This window comes from Propithecus coquereli, unplaced genomic scaffold (assembly GCF_000956105.1).
Source record: "Propithecus coquereli isolate 6110/MARCELLA unplaced genomic scaffold, Pcoq_1.0 Scaffold31, whole genome shotgun sequence".
Lineage (NCBI taxonomy): Eukaryota > Metazoa > Chordata > Mammalia > Primates > Indriidae > Propithecus > Propithecus coquereli.
Genome location: NW_012148730.1, coordinates 1043404 through 1063749, shown reverse-complemented (window position 1 = coordinate 1063749; position 20346 = coordinate 1043404). Strand labels below are relative to the sequence as shown.

Here is a 20346-nt window from a genome sequence, read left to right as displayed (position 1 = left end):
TTCCTATTTTTAGTAGAGACGGAGTCTCGCTGTTGGTCAGGCTGGTCTCGAACTCCTGACCTCGAGCTATCCTCCCACCTCGGCCTCCCAGAATTCTAGGATTATAGTCACGAGCCACCGAGTCCGGCCTAAGATAACTCTTTAAGTTAAGTTTTGTTTTGTGTAATTTTCTCCGACTGTGCTTTATTTTATACTAGAAACTTTTTAGAAATAACTGGGATGGAAAGCGGAAAGGGAAACAAGCCTCAGTCATAGAAGGCTTCTTTGAGGAGGTGAAATTTAAGTTGAGCACTGAAAGATGAGCAACGGTTGCTAAAGTGAAGGGTTGAGGAGAGTATCTGAGTCAGAGAACAGGGGGCAGAATACAAGGAGCACGATATAAGGAGACGCTGATGCAAGAATATGTAGTTGGCCATATCCTAGCAGCTAACACTTGAGGCTGGAGCCCAGTGGGCATGAGGAAGATTGGAACACAGAGGAGGAGCTGGAGAGGTGAGTAGATGCAGATCACTCAGGGCTTTTTAGAGTGAGAAAACAAGTTTGGAATTTATTTAATGTGTATGGAAAGGCATTGAAGGTTTTTAACAAAGAGAGTGCCATGTTCTGATTTAGGTTTTTAAAGTACTATCTTGCCTATTAGATGGGAAAATATTTAGAGAAGGGCAAAAATAGAAGTGCAATGAGGCTATGGCAGAAGTGCCAGGAAGAGGTGATGGGAACTTGCAGGTAGGTGGGGCCCTTGGGTATGAAAGATGTGGCTACTATCTAATTTCTCTCATTTAGAATATTTCACAACAATCCAAAGTTAATAATTGTTCAAAATAACCACTGGAATAAAACAAAGAATATATTTATAATAATCTTTCCCACCTCTGCCCCTTCAAGGTAATGAATTTAACATCCTGATGTTAATAAATCATATTTCTCCATGTTCATACAGACATAAACAAATATATACACGTTTATAATTGGAAGGTTAATTATGTTTTTGCAATAATATAATTATCCTGTAAAAATAAAATAATGAAATAGAAAATAAACCATCAAAAAATCCCCGCAGAATTGATCAATAAAACTAAAACACCAATAAATTAGAGACCTAGAGGTACTGTATAAGATAGTGAAATAAAATAATCTGAAAAAAAGGTACAAAAGAAAAATAGCTTTGTTTTCAGAGGGTCATGAAAGAACCCTAACAGGCAACTCAGGTTGGGGTGAAAGGGAAATGTCATACCAGAGTCAGATGAGTGGAATCCCACAACCAATTGCCCTAGGACAAAACTGGACCCATTGGGAGAGTTACTGTGACATTTACTTATGCCCCTCTAATATTTCACAGTTTAAAAGGTAGGATTTATTCCTGATGACACATACCACTAGATGATTATGATCACTCTTCACTAATTCTATTAATTGTCAAGATAATCAATAATATTAAATAATACCATATATGTTAGCCTGATTAGCTCCAATCTTATCATAAGCCTGCTCTTCACCAATCCTCATGCTATTCAATCTAATGCTAGCCACTTGGTAACAAGCAAATGATCCTAGTTACTGGTAACATTTTACCTTGCATGAGGTCTAATCAGTGTTTAGCCTGGCTCAGTCACATTTCCTAACTCATCTTCTTCAGTCTATAATTTTCCTTCATATTTTTAAGCAGGTACCAAAGTAAATGACATGAATTCAGAGTCATCTACAAATTATGCAAACAGGCCAGGCGAGGTGGCTTAGATCTGTAATCCTAGCACTCTGGGAGGCCGAGGTGGGAGGATTGCTTGAGCTCAGGAGTTTGAAACCAGCCTGAGCTCTGAGCAAGAGCAAGACCCGTTCTCTACTAAAAATAAAAAATCAGCCTGGTGTTGTGGCACGTGCCTGTAGTCCTAGCTACTCAGAAGGCTGAGGCAGGATGAGCCATGATGACGTCACTGCACTCTACCTGGGTACAACAGAGCGAGACTGAGTATGTGTGTGTAAAAGCAAACAAACCAAGATGGGGAAAAGGTACAGTAAATTATTCCTCTATCTAACATATCTCTGGGCATCACAGACAAACAGTGGTATCAAGTGGGTTACTTCTCTTGAGAGATAGCACAAGATTTCAGCTACAGGTAGCTCCCTTTGCATAGCAAATATGGGCAAAAAGGGGGAAAATGAAACCTCGCATGGAACAAAAATCAACCTATTAATACATATTTAGAAAGGCCTTCAGCTGAGATCTTTCAAAGGGCTGTAAATTGCCTCATTCAGATGACGACAGGTGTTCATATAGTGTATCATTTAAACCAGGACACTTTTGAGAGTGAAAGGAGGCACTATTAGTAATTACTCTAGAATGGGGATTGGCAAATTTTTTCTAAAAGGAGCCAGATAGTAACTATTTTAGGCTTTGGAGGCCACATAAAGTCTCTGTCACATAGTCTTCGCTTTCTTTTTAACTCTTCAAGAATGTAAAAACCATTCTTAGCCCAGACACCATAAGAAAACAGGCCAGGATACAAATTTGGCCATGGGCTTGGGGGACAACAGACATCAGGTCTGTTCTGGTCAAATAGGTATGTATAGTCATCCTAGCTGAAGGCCTAATTTGTGATCTAATTCAAAATTTGGCATGAAGAATAAATATGTGTATTAATCAGGGTTCTCCAGAGAAATAACCAACAGGTGAGATAATAGATGAAGAGACAGATAGATAAATAAAGAGATTTATTATAAGGAATTGGTTCATGTGATTATGGAATCTGGTAAGTCCCAAGATCCGCAGAGTGAAGTGGCAAGCTAGAGACCCAGGAGAGCTGATTGGTTTAGTTCCAATCTGAGTTCGAAGCCCTGAGAACCAGATGAGCAAATGGTATAGGTTCAGTTTGAAGGCCAGCAGGTTGGAGACCAAGAAGAGCTGATGTTTCAAGTCCAACAGCAGGAAAAAAGCTGATGTCCCAGTTCAAAGGCACTCAGGCAGGAAGAATCTTCTTATTTGGGGAGCCTTTTAGTTCTATTCAGGCCTTCAACTGATTGACACACTGACTTTGGGAAGGGCAATCTGCTTTATTCAGTCTACCAATTTAGATGCTAACCTTATCCAAAAACACCCTCACAAAAACACCCAGAATGATGTTTGACCAAATACGTGGGTACCCTGTGGCCCAGTCAAGTTGACACATAAAATTAACCATCACAGTATGTATATTACAAATACATGAAACAATCTCACTGAATGGGCTAGGGTAAGTATGATAACCTAAAAAACTTTGAAAATAAGTGGAGTGTATAAGACTAAAGGCAAAAAAACCTATACACAGCACCATACTACAGCTGATCAAGTTGTTTCCAATAGGGGCATACGGATTAACAATTCTTTTTTTTTGAGACAGAGTCTTGCTCTGTTGCCTGGGCAAGAGTGCCATGGCGTCAGCCTAGCTCACAGCAACCTCAAACTCCTGGGCTCAAGCAATCCTTCTGCCTCAGCCTCCCGAGTAGCTGAGACTACAGGCATGCGCCACCATGCCTGGCTAATTTTTTTTCTATATGTTTTTAGTTGTCCAGCTAATTTCTTTCTATTTTTAGTAGAGATGGGGTCTCACTCTTGCTCAGGCCGGTCTCCAACTCCTGATCTCAAGCGATCCTCCTGCCTCAGCCTCCCAGTGTTAGAATCACAGGCGGGAGCCACTGCGCCCAGCCCCGTATTAACAATTCTGATACTGCTATACATATACACTGGAATTGAACAATTAAGTAAATGGATAGCAGATGGTGGAAGCCAGGTTTCTCACTGTTGGAGTGGGAGGTTATAGCCAAGCAAAGGGAGAAGGCTAGAATGATTCACGTGATGATAACAGATTGGAGTTGAAGACATCAGTATGATGTCACATTTAGCTCAATACCCAGTCATCCCTCAGTATTCACAGGGGAATGGTTTCAAGACCCCCCGTGGATACCAAACTCTGAAGATGCTCAAGTCCCTTACATAAAATGGTATGGTATTTGCATGTAACCTACGCACATCTTTCCATATATTAATACTTTAAATCATCTCTAGATTATTTATAATACCTAACACACTGTAAATGCTATGTAAATAGTTGTTATAGTGTATTGGTCTTTATTTATATTATTTTTATTGTTGTATTGTTATTTTCATTTTTTTGGAATATTTTCCATCCACAGTTGGTTGAAGCAGTGGATGCCAAAGCCATGAATATGGAATGTCAACTATAGATACACATGGTTACATAAATATTTATAAATATGTATATATACATGTCTATTTATATACATATGTATGTTTATACATACACACTTATATTTCCTTGTTCTGTCACCTGAGAGGGCCTAGAAGCAATGACACTCCAGCAGCAACAAGCACATCTAGTGCCCAGATTTGGTGTCTGTGACCTTTCTCCAGCAAAAAGGATCCCTTGGAGAAATAGCTAATTCTAGGATTGAGGCAGGGAATACACAAGATGAGCCTGAAGCATCTTGTAGTGCCAAAAAATAAAGAAGTACTAAAAAAAAAAAAAAAAACCACTCCACAATGATGGGAGTATGTGAAAGAGAGGAGTCAAATGAAAGAGCTCCCAGGCCAAAGCTGGAACAATTTAACAATTTGAGCAAGAAAATAAAGTAGTATTGGATTATAATTCAGAGTATAAAATACCCATGATCGCATAAATAAATGAATAAACAAATGGTTAAGAACAGACAAATCCCCTCCCCCACAGAAGAATTCCAAATAATTTATGTAGATATTCCACCTCAAGGAGGTGGAAGATAATTCCCCATTGCTGATGTGTGGACAACGCATAGTGACTTCCTTCCAAAGAGTGTGGTATGGAATGCAGGGGGAGTAACTTTACAGAGGAGAAATCTGACAAATACTGCCTCGGCCAGGTGATCAAGGTTTAACATCGTCAGTGATAAGTAATGTTGATAACACATATCCTCAATGTGATTCATGAGAATTACGTGTTACCTCTATGGTCTTCCTCCCAAGAATACATAACTTCAGTCTAATTATGAGAAAAACATCAGATAAATGCCAAATGAGGGGCATTCTACAAAATGATCAGTACTCCTGTCAAGGTCATCAAAAACAAAGAAAGTCTGAACAACTTAGGTAAAAACTAAGGAAATATGAATAAAGTATGGACTTTAGTTAATAATAATGTATTAATACTGGTTCATTAATCACAACAAATGCACCACACTAGCATGAGATGTTAATAATAGGGGAAACTGGGTATGGGGTATATGGGAACTTTCTGGACTATCTTTGCCATTTTTCTGTATATCTCAAACCATTCTAAAAAATAAAGTTTATTTTTTAAAAAAAGTTCACTAAAAAAGAATAAGTATGATACAGTTTGGCTAGAAGAGATAGAGAGGCCCAGAGCAGAGGCAGTTTCTCTGGTACCTAAAGTCTTCTCACTCACACAGCCTGTTGAGACCTTTGACCTAATACACAGACTCTGAAGCCAGATCGCCTAGGTTTGAATTCTGGCTTTACCACTTACTAGCTGGGTAACTTTTAGCAAATTACTTAGCCTCTCTGTGAACCTCATCTCTTAAAATAGGAATGATAGTTCCTACGCTGTCATGTTGTAATAAGGATTAAATGAGTTAATACGTGTAAACTGCTTAAATGAGCGCTGGCACACAGTAAATTCTATATAAATATTTTGTAAAATAAAAAAAAAAACTGTGATGACTAAAAGTTCATTTAGTAGTTAGCTGTAATCACACAAGGTAAGGAGATGTGAATTTGGTTGTTATGAACCAGGCTGTGGTTGCCATAGATATGTCAGAACCTTCACAGCCATTGTTAGGAAATTGCCAGACCCTTTATAAGTGAAGGACTGAGTTGTGTGAATCTGCCAAGAAGGCTAGAAAGCACAATCTACCTTCCTGTTACTCAATACATTTTACATCTTTCATCCAAAAAGAACGAAGTTTTTATCAGATAAAGAGCCACCTCAAGGTAAGCAAAATAGGTCATTATCTTCATTTTACAGATAAGATACCTGAGAATGGTAGGTTTAATTTGGGTGATTTCTCTTCAGGCTACCCAGAAGAGGCACTGGAAATAAAAGATAGGATCAGTAATCCTTGGTTTAGTTGTTTTCCCATTTGGTTATCCTATCTGCCCTTCCTTGTAAAGGAAGAACTTGTGTGATGCCAATTTGACCCTTCTTGGTGGCACTGACAAATACAGAGAGCCTAAGATCAAGCCAGGAAGCTCTGCCAGTTATCAGGAAATAGACATGAAGCTGTTACTGGCCTCCTCTCAAAGGTAGATGGATATCATGGAACTCAGACAATTAGGCTCTGGTGTTTCAGGCTCCAGGTCTTATCGGCTTCATGAGCAAAGCTGGAATAAGGTTGGTTTTGATCACAGGCCATATATAAGGTTTCCCTTTTGCTTGTGTACAAACTTATTTATTTATTTATTTTTTATTTCAAAATATTATGGGGGTATAAACATTTTGGTTACATATAAGGTTTCCCTTTTGTCTGGCATAAGCCAGAGCCATTCTCCAGGAGGTCCTTATGGGAAGTCTAATGATCTCCTAGGGAACGAGCTATGTTCTAAGAAATGCTGTGAAATGTATTTGCGAGTGGCAATTTTCCAAAACAGCGGATGACTGGATGACTCTGCAGAACCCTGCTAAGTTATCCATTAATAAGCTAGCACATAAATTGTGCTCATTAGATAGCTAAGCAAAGCCCAACTAAGCATCGACTGAAAGGCTTTGCTAATCCAACCAGGGCTTCAACATACAGTCATCCCTCAGTATATGGGCAACTGGTTCCTGGACACAAAAATGTACCAAAGTTCATGCATACTCAAGCCCTGCAGTCGGCCCTGCGGAACCCACATATAGGAAAAGTCGGTTCTCTGTATACATGGGTTTTGCATCCCTGGAATATCCACATATAAGTGGACCCATGCAGTTCAAACCTGTGTTATTCAAGGGCCAACTGTAATTAGTTATTAAGGAAATGTAAATCAAAACTACAGTAAGATACCTAACTCACACCAACTAGGATAGCTATAACTAAACAAACAAACAAACAAAAAAAAACAACAGTTGGCAAAGATGTGGAGAAATTGGAACCGTCCTCCATTGCTGGTGGGAATGTTATAGTCACTTTGCACAACAGTCCGGCAGCTCCTCAAAAGGTTAAACATAGATTTATCATATGACCCAGCAATGACTAGGTATGTACCCAAAAGAAATGAAACTTATATACAAATGTTTATAGGAGCATTACTCATAAGAGCCAAAACAATGCACACGTCCCTCAACTGATTTCTCATTTACTTTCTTCCCTTAACATTTAAGAAACATGAATCATGATCCGACTACTAACCTCTTGCTGGTCTCGGCTAAGGACAACTGAGGAGGCACCAAGGTAGTATGACAATTTTTCCCTAGACCCATGCCACTATTTCCTCCCATGTGTCTGTCCCTCAAGGGACAAATCTTCATAATTACATATTGTTAGGGAAAGTGATTAAGCAGTGTCTGCAAGATTGGGGCCAGGATTGAGAGATGATGGCCGATTCTACAACGTAAGTGAATGAGGGAAGAAAAGCATCCTTGGAGGCTTTGGGGAGGGGTTCCCACACCACCCTCTACCACCTTGGCTGGGCCTTTTATGGTACATGCATTGGGAGTAAGTACTGCAGGCAGAGTCCCAAACACTAAGGAGTAAAACTCTTTGTTTAGCTGAAAAACTGATTTTTAAGGCTTTGGCTCATTTTTCCTTTCCATTTCCAGGAATGTAACCATCCTCTTCGTTGGCTTGGACAACTCGGGCAAAACCTTTCTTGTGGAGGCGTTCCAAAGATGTAAGGAACTAAGAGCATTAGACACTGGTGTAGGTCTCCCATGGACTCCAGGGTCTAATGAAATAAGCATTCCTTCTTAGCATTACTTCATGGGCCTCAGTTTCCCACTGTCTGAGGATAAATACCTCCCAACACACACATACGCGCCCTCCAGCCCCCTCAGGTGTTATCAGTCTGTTTATGTAATGTCTGTCACCGGCTCCTTTCACAAGACGTCCTCATTGAAAATCCTTTCATAGTGTCAGTATGAATGAGCTCAAACTATGTAAAGCACTGCAGTCAATTATGAAGGATAGCACATTTGAAATGGTGTCTAGTTTCAGAGCTCAACTGAAGTGGAATTTGGTCTAGATAAGAAAGACAAGTGTGGGATGATAAAGAAGTTTAATAACATGAAACTCTTTGTGACAGCTAATATAGAGAGTTCGAGCTTGAGTAATGTCAGTTCAGAGATGTGCAAGTTTAATACCAGATCTCTAGTTTAATATCTTGACATTTCAAGAAGCAGTTACACAGAATTTCAGGAAGCTTAACTATACTAGTTGAGAAGGCCCAGCTAGCTGCTAGTCAACCAAACAGGCCAGCATCGTATCTGGCATTAGGGTGCCTTCCATCAGTGCTTATTGAATAAATGAAGGGGTGTGATGACGTGGCTGAGTTTTACATACCCTGGCAGCCCTCAGCAAAGAATGGGAAAGGGCTAATCTGATTCCTCTGCCACTGGCCTACTTGAAGCCCTCTTCAATTTCCTTGATGCATAGCCACAGCCTTCTGGCTGATCTCTTCATCTCCAGCTGTATCCCCAGTATTCAGTCCACACAATTACCAAAAGGACTTAATGCAAATATCTGATTATAGCACTCCCCTGCTCAAAATTGTTCAATAGTTCCCTACTGTTTTCGAGATAAAATTTAAGTTCCTTAGCAGCACACAAGGCCCTCCATGAGTTGGTCCCTGACTCCTCCTCCAGCTTCATTTCCTATGCTTCCCATATATGCCCTCTGATACAGCCAAAACGAACAACTTGCCATCCCTCTGCCACCACTGCGTTCTAGTTCACATGGCCGTGCTTTCTGTACACACTGGCTCACTACCTAGCATTTCATCCCCACCATTGTCTATCTGCTTAATCAAGTGCCTCAAGTCACAGCATAGCTTGAACTCAGGAAAGCCTCACCTAACTCCCAGAGCCTCCTTCCTTGGCTCCCACTCTATTCCACGCATCACTCTCGCACGCACTTACCACAATATCATCTCGCAACTCCAAGTCCATCCCCCTAGACTGTGAGCCCCTTGAGCAGAGGTAATGGATCTTTTCATCTCTGTATCTTTAGCCTCTGTACTTTTTGCATCTTCAGGTAGGTACTCCATAAATATTTGTGGAATGAACGTTCTCCCCCGTTCCACCATTCCCGAAGCTACATGCTGCCATTTTTCTAACTTTTTCCTCTGCCCCAGTGGCAGCTCCAGGCACCACATTTTAGCCAGTGGTTCAGCCTGCTATCCCCACTTCTAGGCAGCAAATTTGACTCCTCGCTTCTCCCAATTTTCTAATAGGCAGAAATGGTAAGAAGGTAAACAGCGGTAGGAAAAATCAAGGAGCCAGGATAAATCATAAAATTACTGATAAAAGTGAGGATAATTTTCTAGATCCCCAACTCAGCCTCACCCCTGGATTCCCATTGAGTCTGGGTGGTAATATGCGAATGTATATTTTAAGAACACCCCAGGGGTTTCTGATAGCCAGCCAGCTTAGGGAAGCACTCATCTGGAATTAACCGTATGCTACTTTGTGAGAACAGTGTCTGCTTTCCATTTTAATTCCTAGAGGACAATGTCTGGAGTCTATTTAACTTATTTTGTTACTGCATAACTTGCCTTGTGCTCAGTGAATACCCTGGGGCTGATTCGTAAGTGTATTGGTTTATGGTTGCGACTACACGCACAGAGAAGTTTTTAATAGGCACTGATGTCACATTCTGAGGAATGTCTCAGGCCACCTCTTCTATGTAGGACCACTACAATCAATCTAGTAGGTTCCTCTGTGTTCAAAATTGAATGGCTCACCTCCCCTGCCCCTGAAAATGTTTTTCTTTTCTCAGCTTGTGGCCCCACTGATGAGCTTCCCTCTTCCCTATACACTCCCGCAAATGTTTTTAAGATGACTGCCAAGAACAGAAAATTGCCTGGGAAGGAAGTTCCAATCTACAAGTAGTAGCTTGTGTGAACATTTGAAGATGCCAGCTAAAACATATGTTGGCACACAAACCATTATTATTGATGACATCATTCACTATAAATGTTTTGCCTGACATGGTCACGTGGGGCAAGAAACCCAAGCGTGAGCTCAAGCAGGTGCCCTAAATGAGGACATTTAGACTAGTACCTCTCAAACCAGCTATACATTTCAATCACCTGGGTGGCTTTTTAAAAAAACATGATTCTTGAGCCCCACCCAAGATCTATGGAATCAGACCCTCAGAGAATGAGGCCTAGCGTCATAGGTCTAAAAAGCTCCACAGGTGATCATGGAGAACAGTGACTACTGAGAACCAATGACTAGAATCACCTGGGGAGCTTTCAAACCTACTTATCCTGGACATGGAGATTCAAATGCTTTGGTCTGGAGAGGCCCCATGGAAGCTATATCTTAACAAGCTGAGATGCTGTTAAGATGATGCTGAGACACAACCAGGCATGAGTTTCCTGGCTCTCTCGGGCAGTAGTACCCAAACTTTAAAGTGCAGAAGAATCACCTAGGATTTTGTTAACTATAGGGAGGTTGTTAAACATGCAAACGCTTGGATCCCAAGCCTAGAGATTTCAGTTGATTTGGTCTAGGGTAGGCCTTAACAATCACCCCCATGTAACTCTGAAGCATGTGGTCCCCAGACCATGCTTTATGAAACACTCTGCTAGGGATATAGAGATGAATTAGATACAATACCTGTCCTCAGGGTGTTTATAAATTAACAGAGAAAATAAGAGAAATGTAAATTGTCAGGGACCAACTGCTCATGGCATCTAGGGTTCACCAAAACCGGACTGCATTACTGAGGAACTGGTAAGGTTTTCCAGTAGAAAGAAAAAGAAAACTAGGGAAAATGTTGTTTTCTCTGACAGGGAAAAAAATAATATAAAGCTTGTCTCAATGCAGAAAACAAAATTTTAAAATTACCTTTAGAGTTTTAACCTATTCACTTATTATTATTTTTCTTGAGATGGAGTCTCAATTGGTTGCACTGGGTAGAGTGCAGTGGTGTCATCCACAGCTCACCACAACCTCAAGCTCCTGGGCTCAAGTGATCCTCCTGCCTCAGCATCAGGAGTAGCTGGGACTACAGGCATGTGCCACCAAGCCTGGCTAATTTATTTCTATTTTTAGCAGAGATGGGGTCTTTTGCTCAGGCTGGTCTCAAACTCCTGAGGTCAAGCAATCCTCCGGCCTTGGCCCACAGTGCTAGGATTATAGGCGTGAGCCACTGTGCCCGGCCCTTCACTTATTATTATTATTTTTTTTTTGAGACAGAGTCTGGCTCTGTTGCCCGGGCTAGAGTGCTGTGGCGTCAGCCTAGCTCACAGCAACCTCAAACTCCTGGGCTCAAGCGATCCTCCTGCCAGCCTCCCGAGTAGCTGGGACTACAGGCATGTGCCACCATGCCCGGCTAATTTTTTCTATATATATAATTTTAGTTGTCCAGATAATTTCTTTCTATTTTTAGTAGAGAAGGGGTCTCGCTCTTGTTCAGGCTGGTCTTGAACTCCTGACCTTGAGCGATCCTCCCGCCTCTTTTGGCCTCCCAGAGTGCTAGGATTACAGGCGTGAGCCACCGCGCCCGGCCCTTCAGTTATTATTTTTAAGTAGTCTAATATATAGCAAGTATCGTGTCAAAATTGACCGAAAATTATATGTTATCTGAAAGCTATAATTAAAAAGATGATTGACTAACATGATACCAAGTGTTTATAAAATCACATTAAAACATAATGATAATATATACATATATACACACACACATATATGTATATTCATAAGAGTGAGTGTAATCATACATTTCCAAAGATCTGAAAACATATTACTAACTTCTCAGCTTAACGACTCATTTTGGCAATCCTATGGAAAATGTCACAGGCAAATCTGAGACCACAAGAAGTTACTGATTTTGGTCTTAGTACTCCCAGATATGGGTGTAGAGAACCTATAAAATCATTTTTCTCCTAAGGTGGGAAGAGAGCTAGGTCAGAACAGTCAGTTCAACAGTCTGGAATGTGTAAAAAAACTGTCATTTTGAACTGCTTTTCTATGGGAGCTGAATGAGGTATAGAATGCCCTATGGGATTTTATGTTCTGGCCACAGCTTTTAATGGGAAAATGTGCCTGAGTCTGGCATGGTTTTTTGGAAGAGATATGTGGAAGACGACTTCATACCCTCATCCACAGTTAATAGCCACCGTAAACATTTATTGAACACCTACTGTGTGTTAGGTAATACAGAGGCCCTCCCTCAGATTGCTTATACTGGGGAGACAAGGCAAGCACAGAAAGAGGTGAAGGGCCAGTTTGAGAGACAGGGAGAGAGAGAGAAACAGGGAGAGGGAGAAGGAGAGGAAGGAAGGGAGGGAAGGAGAGGAAGGAAAGGAGGGAGGGAGAGGAAGAGAGGGAGGGAGGGAGACAGAAAGTGAGAAAGAGAGGGAGGGAGGGAGAAAGGGAGGGAGAGGGAGAGAGAGATTTGGGGGGAGATATCTAAATTAAGTATCTGCATGCCAGTTGCTGTGCTAGGCATCATGAATAAAACTGAAAGGGCTCCTGCCCTGTTACAGTTTATAACCCAGATAAGTAAACCCTAGAATTTATAACACTGTACTATATACTATGATAATGGTAAGCCCCGAAGATAGGCTACCTTATCCAGACTGGGGATGGTGGGTGTGTGGGAAAACTTTCTAGAATAAACAAGGTTGAAAATGATATTTTAAAAAATAGGGGTTAAACAAGCAAAGAGTAGTAGAAGAGTGCTCTAAGTGGAGGGAATGACATATTGTGAAGGTCCAAGGCAAGAAAGAGCATGGCATTCATGTAGAATGGGGGCAAAGGAGTAGAGGGAGGAACAGACTGGGTGTGTACCAGGGACAGTGTGGCCACCAGTCAGGTTAGAGTGTTAGAAGATGGGTCTGCCAGGTTAGGAGGCAACAGAGTCTGTCTTCTATCTGGGAGCAGTGGGCACTCGCTTAAAGTTACTGAGCCAGAAGAGGGAAGCATGGGCAAAGCAGTGGTTTAGGAAGATGAATCCGTGAGTATGAGCAGGGTGGGAGGATGCTCAGAAGGATTTCTCAGAGCAGGCTCTAGTCAAGGTTCAACAAATTCTTTGATCTAACTACATTTCCCTGCTTTGTGATTGCTTCTTCTCTCTCCCCCTATGCATAGTACTTCCTCGGAGGACATACAAATGTACGCAATCAGGACTGACTACACTCCTGTTAGATGAATGTAAAGTTTCCATCTATGACCTGAATGGAGATTGGAAAGGCCGAGAAACGTGGCCCAACTACTATACACGGGCACATGGGTTTGTTTTTGTCCTGGATTCCAGCGACATGGGACGCATGCAGGAAGCCAAGATCATCTTAACACGTCTGCTGTCTGATAAGAGAGTGGCAGGGAAACCCATCTTACTGTAAGATTCTGCCTTTGTGTACTATTTTTCCTTCCCAATTTGTATCTTAAGTATAGAAATGAAGGGCCGGGTGGTCCCTTTGTCACACCCAGCCAGACCTCCTGTTCCCTTAGGCTCAGTGAGGTGGAGTGGCCCAGCCCTCTGGAGGCTGTTTTCAAGAGCCACTTTCTACCACACATTGCCATGGGGGACATGCTACCTAATTGTACAAAGGTAAATTTGAAAGTAAGCATCAAAGCGGAATGGAAAGTGATATCTGGATCTACCACCCCCATTCCTTCCTCAAGACTGTCTTCCTGAACTTTCTTCTAATCTTTTCTAGTTTCAGTCTCTGATCCTGAGACTTCACGGTGGCAGAGAACAACCCCTATTTTGTATAATCAATGCCAGTGGCCTCTTCTCTGAGCTAATTGCTCAAGAGTTACATAATCAGTACTTATTTCAGCGTGACAATTCAGGTGGCCAGTCAATTCTCACCGCCCCCCAGCCCAAATCCCTTTTTCATTCCTCATTAGCAACTCCAACTAGACCTTGAACAGAGTTTGGGAGAGGATATAAAAACTCCAAATCTGTTCATATCCCAGTAGAAATTCATTCATATATTCTCTCTTTCCTTCTCTCTCTCTCTCTCTCTCTCTCTCTCTCTCTCTCTCTCTCTCTCTCTCTCATATTCCCTGTTCTAGCCTGGCAAACAAACAAGACAAGAAGAATGCCCTCCTACCTCGTGATATTATTCAATATCTACTCCTGGAAAGGCTAGTGAATGAGTATGATTCCCTGTGCAGAGTGGTAAGTTGTCAACCCCTTCCTTCCCTCTTCTTCTAGAGCCCAGCTGAGACAGCCCTTGGCCCCTTCCATAATCAGCCCCATATGCTGAGTTTGGGGCATGGTCTCTGCCTACCAAACAACATATACAGTGATGATTTCTGACTTGATGGCGATAACAAGTATTGCATTCTACCTTCAAAATAGTTCTGTGAAGTTAGACGTTTTAACATCCCCATTTTATGGATAAAAAAGCTAAGTCTCAGAGACCCTAAGTGACTTGCTCAAGGTCATACATCCAAGACACCACAACCAGTTTATTAAAGGACCTCAGCTTTTATGTCTTTCATTTACCTCCTCAGGGGTGACCACTTAGTGCCTCCTAGGAAATCTCAGAGCCTCTCTAGGCACAGCGGAGCTTACGTGTACCTCTGCTCTTTGGATGACTGTGGTTGAGCCTGTGGGCCTCAGGGGTCCCAGGCTCCAGGTCTGAAGCCTTCTCTTCTCTTTTTTTGTCACAGGAGCCATGTTCAGCCATCCAACATCTCCCAAGGAGGAACTATCAACCCATAATTACAGGGCTGCGCTGGCTATTAGCTGTCATTAAAGACAAACATGAAGAGCTATGTACTCGCCAAGAACCACCCACCTCAAGCATCCCAACCTCCAGGCATTCCCAAAGATGTGGAGAAAGATGCTCATCACACAGGTACTGAGGTGCCTCTGTTAGACTTGCTGATAAGAATAGAAGTAGGAGTCAATCTTCCACATAAGCAGGGAGTTCTGGTAGATGCTTGGATTCTGAGTGGCGCTGAGCAAGTCTCTCAACATCAGTTGGCCCAAATGGGGCTAGGACAGTACTCACTAACGTTCCACTATTGTTGTGCATACCCCATCGCTGGCACAACTGGAGTGGTCATGTGAGTGGCATGAGTTTCATAAAGGTAAAGCCAACCTATCAGCATTAGAGCTTCTCTAAAACAGGGCTTTATTCTCTGATTTGCCACGTGGAGGAGAAAAGGAAGATGAGCCCCTGAAGGAGCCCACTGGCATTATTCTATAGATTAATGTCATGGAACTGGTCCACATTCTCAGCCTCTAGTTCTCTGATCCTCCCGATAATGAGGACAGAAATGTTGAAAAGAGGAAAAAGAAAACAGAAGGTGATCAAGGTTTTGAGGAGTGAAAGGCCTAAATGTCCTCTTGCTCTGTTGTCACTGTCATTGCCCAAAAGCATATGGCAGGGATGGGGTAGTAGCTGCAATAAATAAAGAAGCTTAAAGTGTGTCTGTTTCTACTACTGCTGTGTCCTCTCCATCTTCCCCAGCATCTGTACCAGAATGAGAATATCCAAAGAGAAAAGACAGCATCTAGGACAACAATCAATGGAAGCTAGGCCCCTAAAGTCAATCCTACAGGTAAACGGTTCTTTAAATGTTAATGCCCAGGGACCAATCCCTGAACTCTTGGACACCAACTTACTCTCCCTCCTCCCCATCTTCTTGCTGTACAGAAAGAAGGCATAAGATTCAGGATTAAAAAGAATACATCAGTAACATTTGCTATAGATGAACCCACGAAGGAAGGTGAATGTTCTGGGAAAAATAGAGCTAAAAGGACTACTGAGCTTTGCTATAATCGATGCAAAGACCTACAGACTCCAGCTCTGTATAATGACGGTAATCTTTTTGAAGGCAATGTTGGGTCAGTGCTTAGAGAAGATACATAGGCCGTCCCTCACAATTTCTATAATAGTATTCCAATTTTGAGCCTGAAATTCTTTTTACACACTATGGTTGGTGGTTAAGAAAAGAATACAGGGAGAGTGCTTGGGGACCACTTTCTGGTAGCCCAGTATGATACCCCATCACTAGTTGACACAAGATCTTTAGATGACTATAGGGTTATCTTAAAGGCTATGATTTCCAGTGGCAGAAGTACAAACTGGCACAACATTTATGGAGGGTAGTTTGGCTATCTCCCTCCTTCCTTCTCTTTCTCAATCTACACATCAAGAACTTTAAAAATGTGAATATGTTTTAAGCCAGTAATCTCACTTCTTGAGCTGCATCCAAAGTTAATCACAGGCCAGGTGCAGTAGCTCACACCTATAATCCTAGCACTCTCGGAGGCTGATGCAGGAGGATCTCTTGAGACCAGGAGTTTGAGATCAGCCTGGACAATATAGTGAGACCCTATCTTTACAAAAAAATTTTAAAAAGTAGCCAGGCGTGATAGCATGTGCTGGTAGTCCCAGCTACTCGGGAAGCTGAGGCAGGAGGATCTCTTGAGACTATGAGTTCGAGGCTGCAATGAGCTACAATCAGGCCACTGTACTCCAGTCTGGGCAACAGAGTGAGGCGCTGTCTCTAAAAAATTAACAAATAAATAAAAATTTAAAAATTAAAAAAATAAAAAACCCACAAAGATAACTATGTAAGTACTCCAAAAAAGTATTCCCAAGGATTTTCAATCACAGCGTTATGTGCAGTAGCTAAAAGCAGGAAACAACCTAAATGTCCAACAATGGGGAATGGCTAAATAAATTACAATGTAGCCACACAGTGAAATACTATGCAGACATTAAGAAGGTTAGTGTTAACTTATATTTACTGACATGGAAAGTTTTCTACAACCTGGCATTTTGTTAGGGAAAATAGCAACTTAGAGTTGCTATTGTACAGTGTGATGTATATTCGTGTATAGAGGTATCTGGAAGGATATCACCAAAATATGAGCAGTGGTTTTCTTTTCTTTTTTTTTTGAGACAGAGTCTCACTGTGTTGCCCAGGCTAGAGTGCCGTGGCGTCATCCTAGCTCACAGCAACCTCAAACTCCTGGGCTCAAGCGATCCTCCTGCCTCAGCCTCCCAGGTAGCTGGGACTACAGGCATGCGCCACCATGCCCGGCTAAGTATATATATATATATATTTTTAGTTGTCCAGATAATTTCTTTCTATTTTTAGCAGAGACGGGGTCTCGCTCTTGCTCAGGCTGGTTTCGAACTCCTGACCTTGAGCGATCAACCCGCCTCGGCTTCCCACAGTGCTAGGATTACAGGGGTGAGCCACCGTGCCCGGCCAGCAGTGGTTTTCTTGAGGGGTGAGATACCAGGTGATTTTGAGAATTAAAAGGCCTAGGTGCCTTTCCTTTGGATTTTTTATTGGAAATTTTCTTTTTTATAATAAGCAGATGTCATTTTTCCCAATACAATAAAAACATTTTTTTAAAAAAGCTGTGAGGGCTTGAAGGTTCACTGCTGTTAACGGCCACTCTTTCTCAGTGTTCCTCAGGACTCTAGTCTCCCAGATTGTCAACTGTCAATATTATAATGTAACCTCAGCTCTGAAAGGAATATAGTCTTTCAGGCTACCCTGGAGCCGTAGATTGTTAGACCTACATGGAGGGGTTTGGACTTGGCCAGGGCCACTACTCTGGGGACAGGGAGTGGGGATGAGAGTTGAGTAGAAGGAATTTGGTAAAAGAAAAGAGGAAATGTTTTTCGAAACGTTCCCAATTCTCTGTCTAAAACTGAAATCCATTTTCATTTCTATGTAATCTCAGAATTCAGGGCAAAAAAGAGAACGGATACCTGGGATACGAAGAAGACGTTACTGGAAAGTATCTGTGAAGGCGACTTTTGTTCCTACGGTTAGTATTCATTAAATGAAGGGCAAAGGGGAGAGAGCAAGAGTGAGAGAAAGTATGAGGCTGGGGCAGAGAGTGGGCGCCTCGAGGGGTAGAGTCTACACCCCTTTTGAAACTGGCCAACACCCTCCTACCCTGACGTGGTCTGGGAAGGACAAGAAATCTGGCACTTGGCTTCACTTGCAGTGACTGGCCATTTTCTTTCTCTTTTTACTTTTAACAGACAGCTAAAGAGAAAAATGGAGGGAAATCAAAAGACACATCTAATATCCCTCCCTCAGCAAATGGGTTGAACTCCAGAACCATCAGGACTACTTAGTTTTCTAATTTCTATCTGATAACATCTCTACAGTCCCCCTACAACTCTACCTACTCTAACATCACATCCCTGAGAACCCCCATTGTTCCTGTATACCTATGTTCCAGCCATCAAATTAACTCTATGCTCACTGAGAGGCTCAAGAAAAGTTAGGTGCCTCCATCTGAGAATGAAGAGAATCTTGGAAAAGAAGAACAGAGACTTTACATCTTTGTGCTCAGATGCTCCTGATGAAGCCTGCAGACAATAGGCCGTGGTTGACCAACCAAAATTAAGCCTTAGAAGTACAGGGTTCATTTAGAAATACATTTTTTTTTCCTTTAAGGTTCTTAGGTGTGAAGGGACTGGCAAAAATAAATAGAACTTCTTTGCTGAGAATTATGCTCTACCGAGTCATTTTCAGTCACCTCCAAAAACAACTAGGTTTTAAAGTCCCAGCCACTGTCTGTGAAGCTGAGGAACAATTGCTTTGCTGTCCCTTCAGGAACAGCAACTGCTGCCTCTCCTAACACTTTGGCTAGGTGTGTAAAAACTGTAGGAGCTTGAATGCATTCAACCCTCTATCCCAAAAGTGGTAGTGGTGATAGTTATTTACTATTTACTACTACTACAAATTGAGTATCCCTTATCTGAAATGCTTGGGACCAAAAGTGGTTTGGATTTTAGATTTTGGAATATTTGCATTATATAAACTTAGCAGTTGAGCATTCCTAATCCGAAAATCCAAAATGGTCCAATGAGCATTTCCTTTTGAGTGTCATGTCAGTATTCAAAAAGTTTTGAATTTTGGAGCATTTTGGATTTTGGATTATGAATACTCGATTTGTATTACTTTCACCGTGAGTACCACAAGTCAGCATTTATTGAGTGCCTTCTGGATGCCAGGCACAATACTAAGTTTTTCCCATCCATTATCTTATTCACAACAAACAATGCTTGGAGGTAGGCACTATACCTGATTGCATTTTGTAGATGGGGAAACTATAGGGAAGGGAAGTTAAGTTACTTGCCCGAGGTCCCACCACCTGTAAAAAGCAAAGCAGGATGTTCTCACTCATATGTGGGAGTAACAAAAGTGGATCTCATGAAGATAGAGAGTAGATTGGTGGTTAGCAGAGGCCGGGAAGGGTGGGGGGGGGGATGAAGAGAAGTTGATGGGTACAAATAATACAGTTTTGATAGAAGAAATAACACCCAGTGTTAAACAGATTAGTAGGGTGACTATAGCTTACACAATAGTCTATTGTATATTTCAAAATAGCTAGAAGAGAATGATTTGAATGTTTCTATCATAAAGAAATACAAATATTCAAGGTGATAAATATCCCAATTACACTGACTTGATCTTTTTTTTTTCCAGCATATTATGGGGGTACAGATGTTTAGGTTACGTATGTTGCCCTTGCCCCCCCCACTGACTTGATCTTTACAAGTTATATGAATGTATTAAATTATCACATGTATCCTGAAAAAATATATATCTATTATATATCAATAAAAAATAAAATTTAAAAGAACAATTTTGGTGAGGTGAAAAAAAGTAGAGCAAGGAACTGAATCCAGATCTGTGTGACTCTAGATCTACTTTAGGCCAGAAAAATCCACTTATGTTTTTCTCAAACTCTATCCAGAAAAAGAAAGCTATATCCAGGAAAAAATGCTGAAGGGGATCCTGTCAGGAGAATTATATTAATATCAATCGGCGCATCAGTAGTTGTAGCAGACACAGTTGATTGAGCACTTACTTCCATTTTGCCAGGTGCTGGGCTAAGTGCTTTATATATATCATTGCCTTTCATCCTCACAAGCCTGTGAAGTCAATTCTATTATCACCATCTTACAGAGGCAGAAACTGATGTTCTGAGAGGTAAATAATTTGTCCAGGGCATCCATGAGGAGGTGGCAGAACTGATTTTCAAACTAAGGTCCAACTCCATAACCCATGCTCTTAGCTCTACCCTATATCATCTCACCAAACAGTATAAACCAACTAACCAATAATTGTTTATGAGGGACAGAAATCTTACACAAAAAGATCCATCTCACAACCCCATCTGGAAGGTCTGATACTGTCTAAGACTGTATTA

The 20346-nt window shown here is 41.5% G+C and overlaps 2 protein-coding genes across 2 annotated transcripts in view; one reads left to right on the top strand and one right to left on the bottom strand.

The window, feature by feature from the left end:
* TRMT2B (tRNA methyltransferase 2 homolog B (S. cerevisiae)) overlaps positions 1 to 20346 on the bottom strand; it is a 67743-nt gene that overhangs the window by 6952 nt on the left and 40445 nt on the right. The gene's annotated exons all lie outside the window — the stretch shown is intronic.
* On the top strand, positions 7355 to 17923 carry ARL13A (ADP-ribosylation factor-like 13A). Its single transcript, XM_012650028.1, has 8 exons — positions 7355 to 7413; positions 7782 to 7852; positions 13278 to 13527; positions 14211 to 14316; positions 14814 to 15001; positions 15620 to 15710; positions 15806 to 15996; positions 17857 to 17923. Exons 1-8 carry the CDS (start codon positions 7355 to 7357, stop codon positions 17921 to 17923), a joined length of 1023 nt encoding a protein of 340 aa, XP_012505482.1.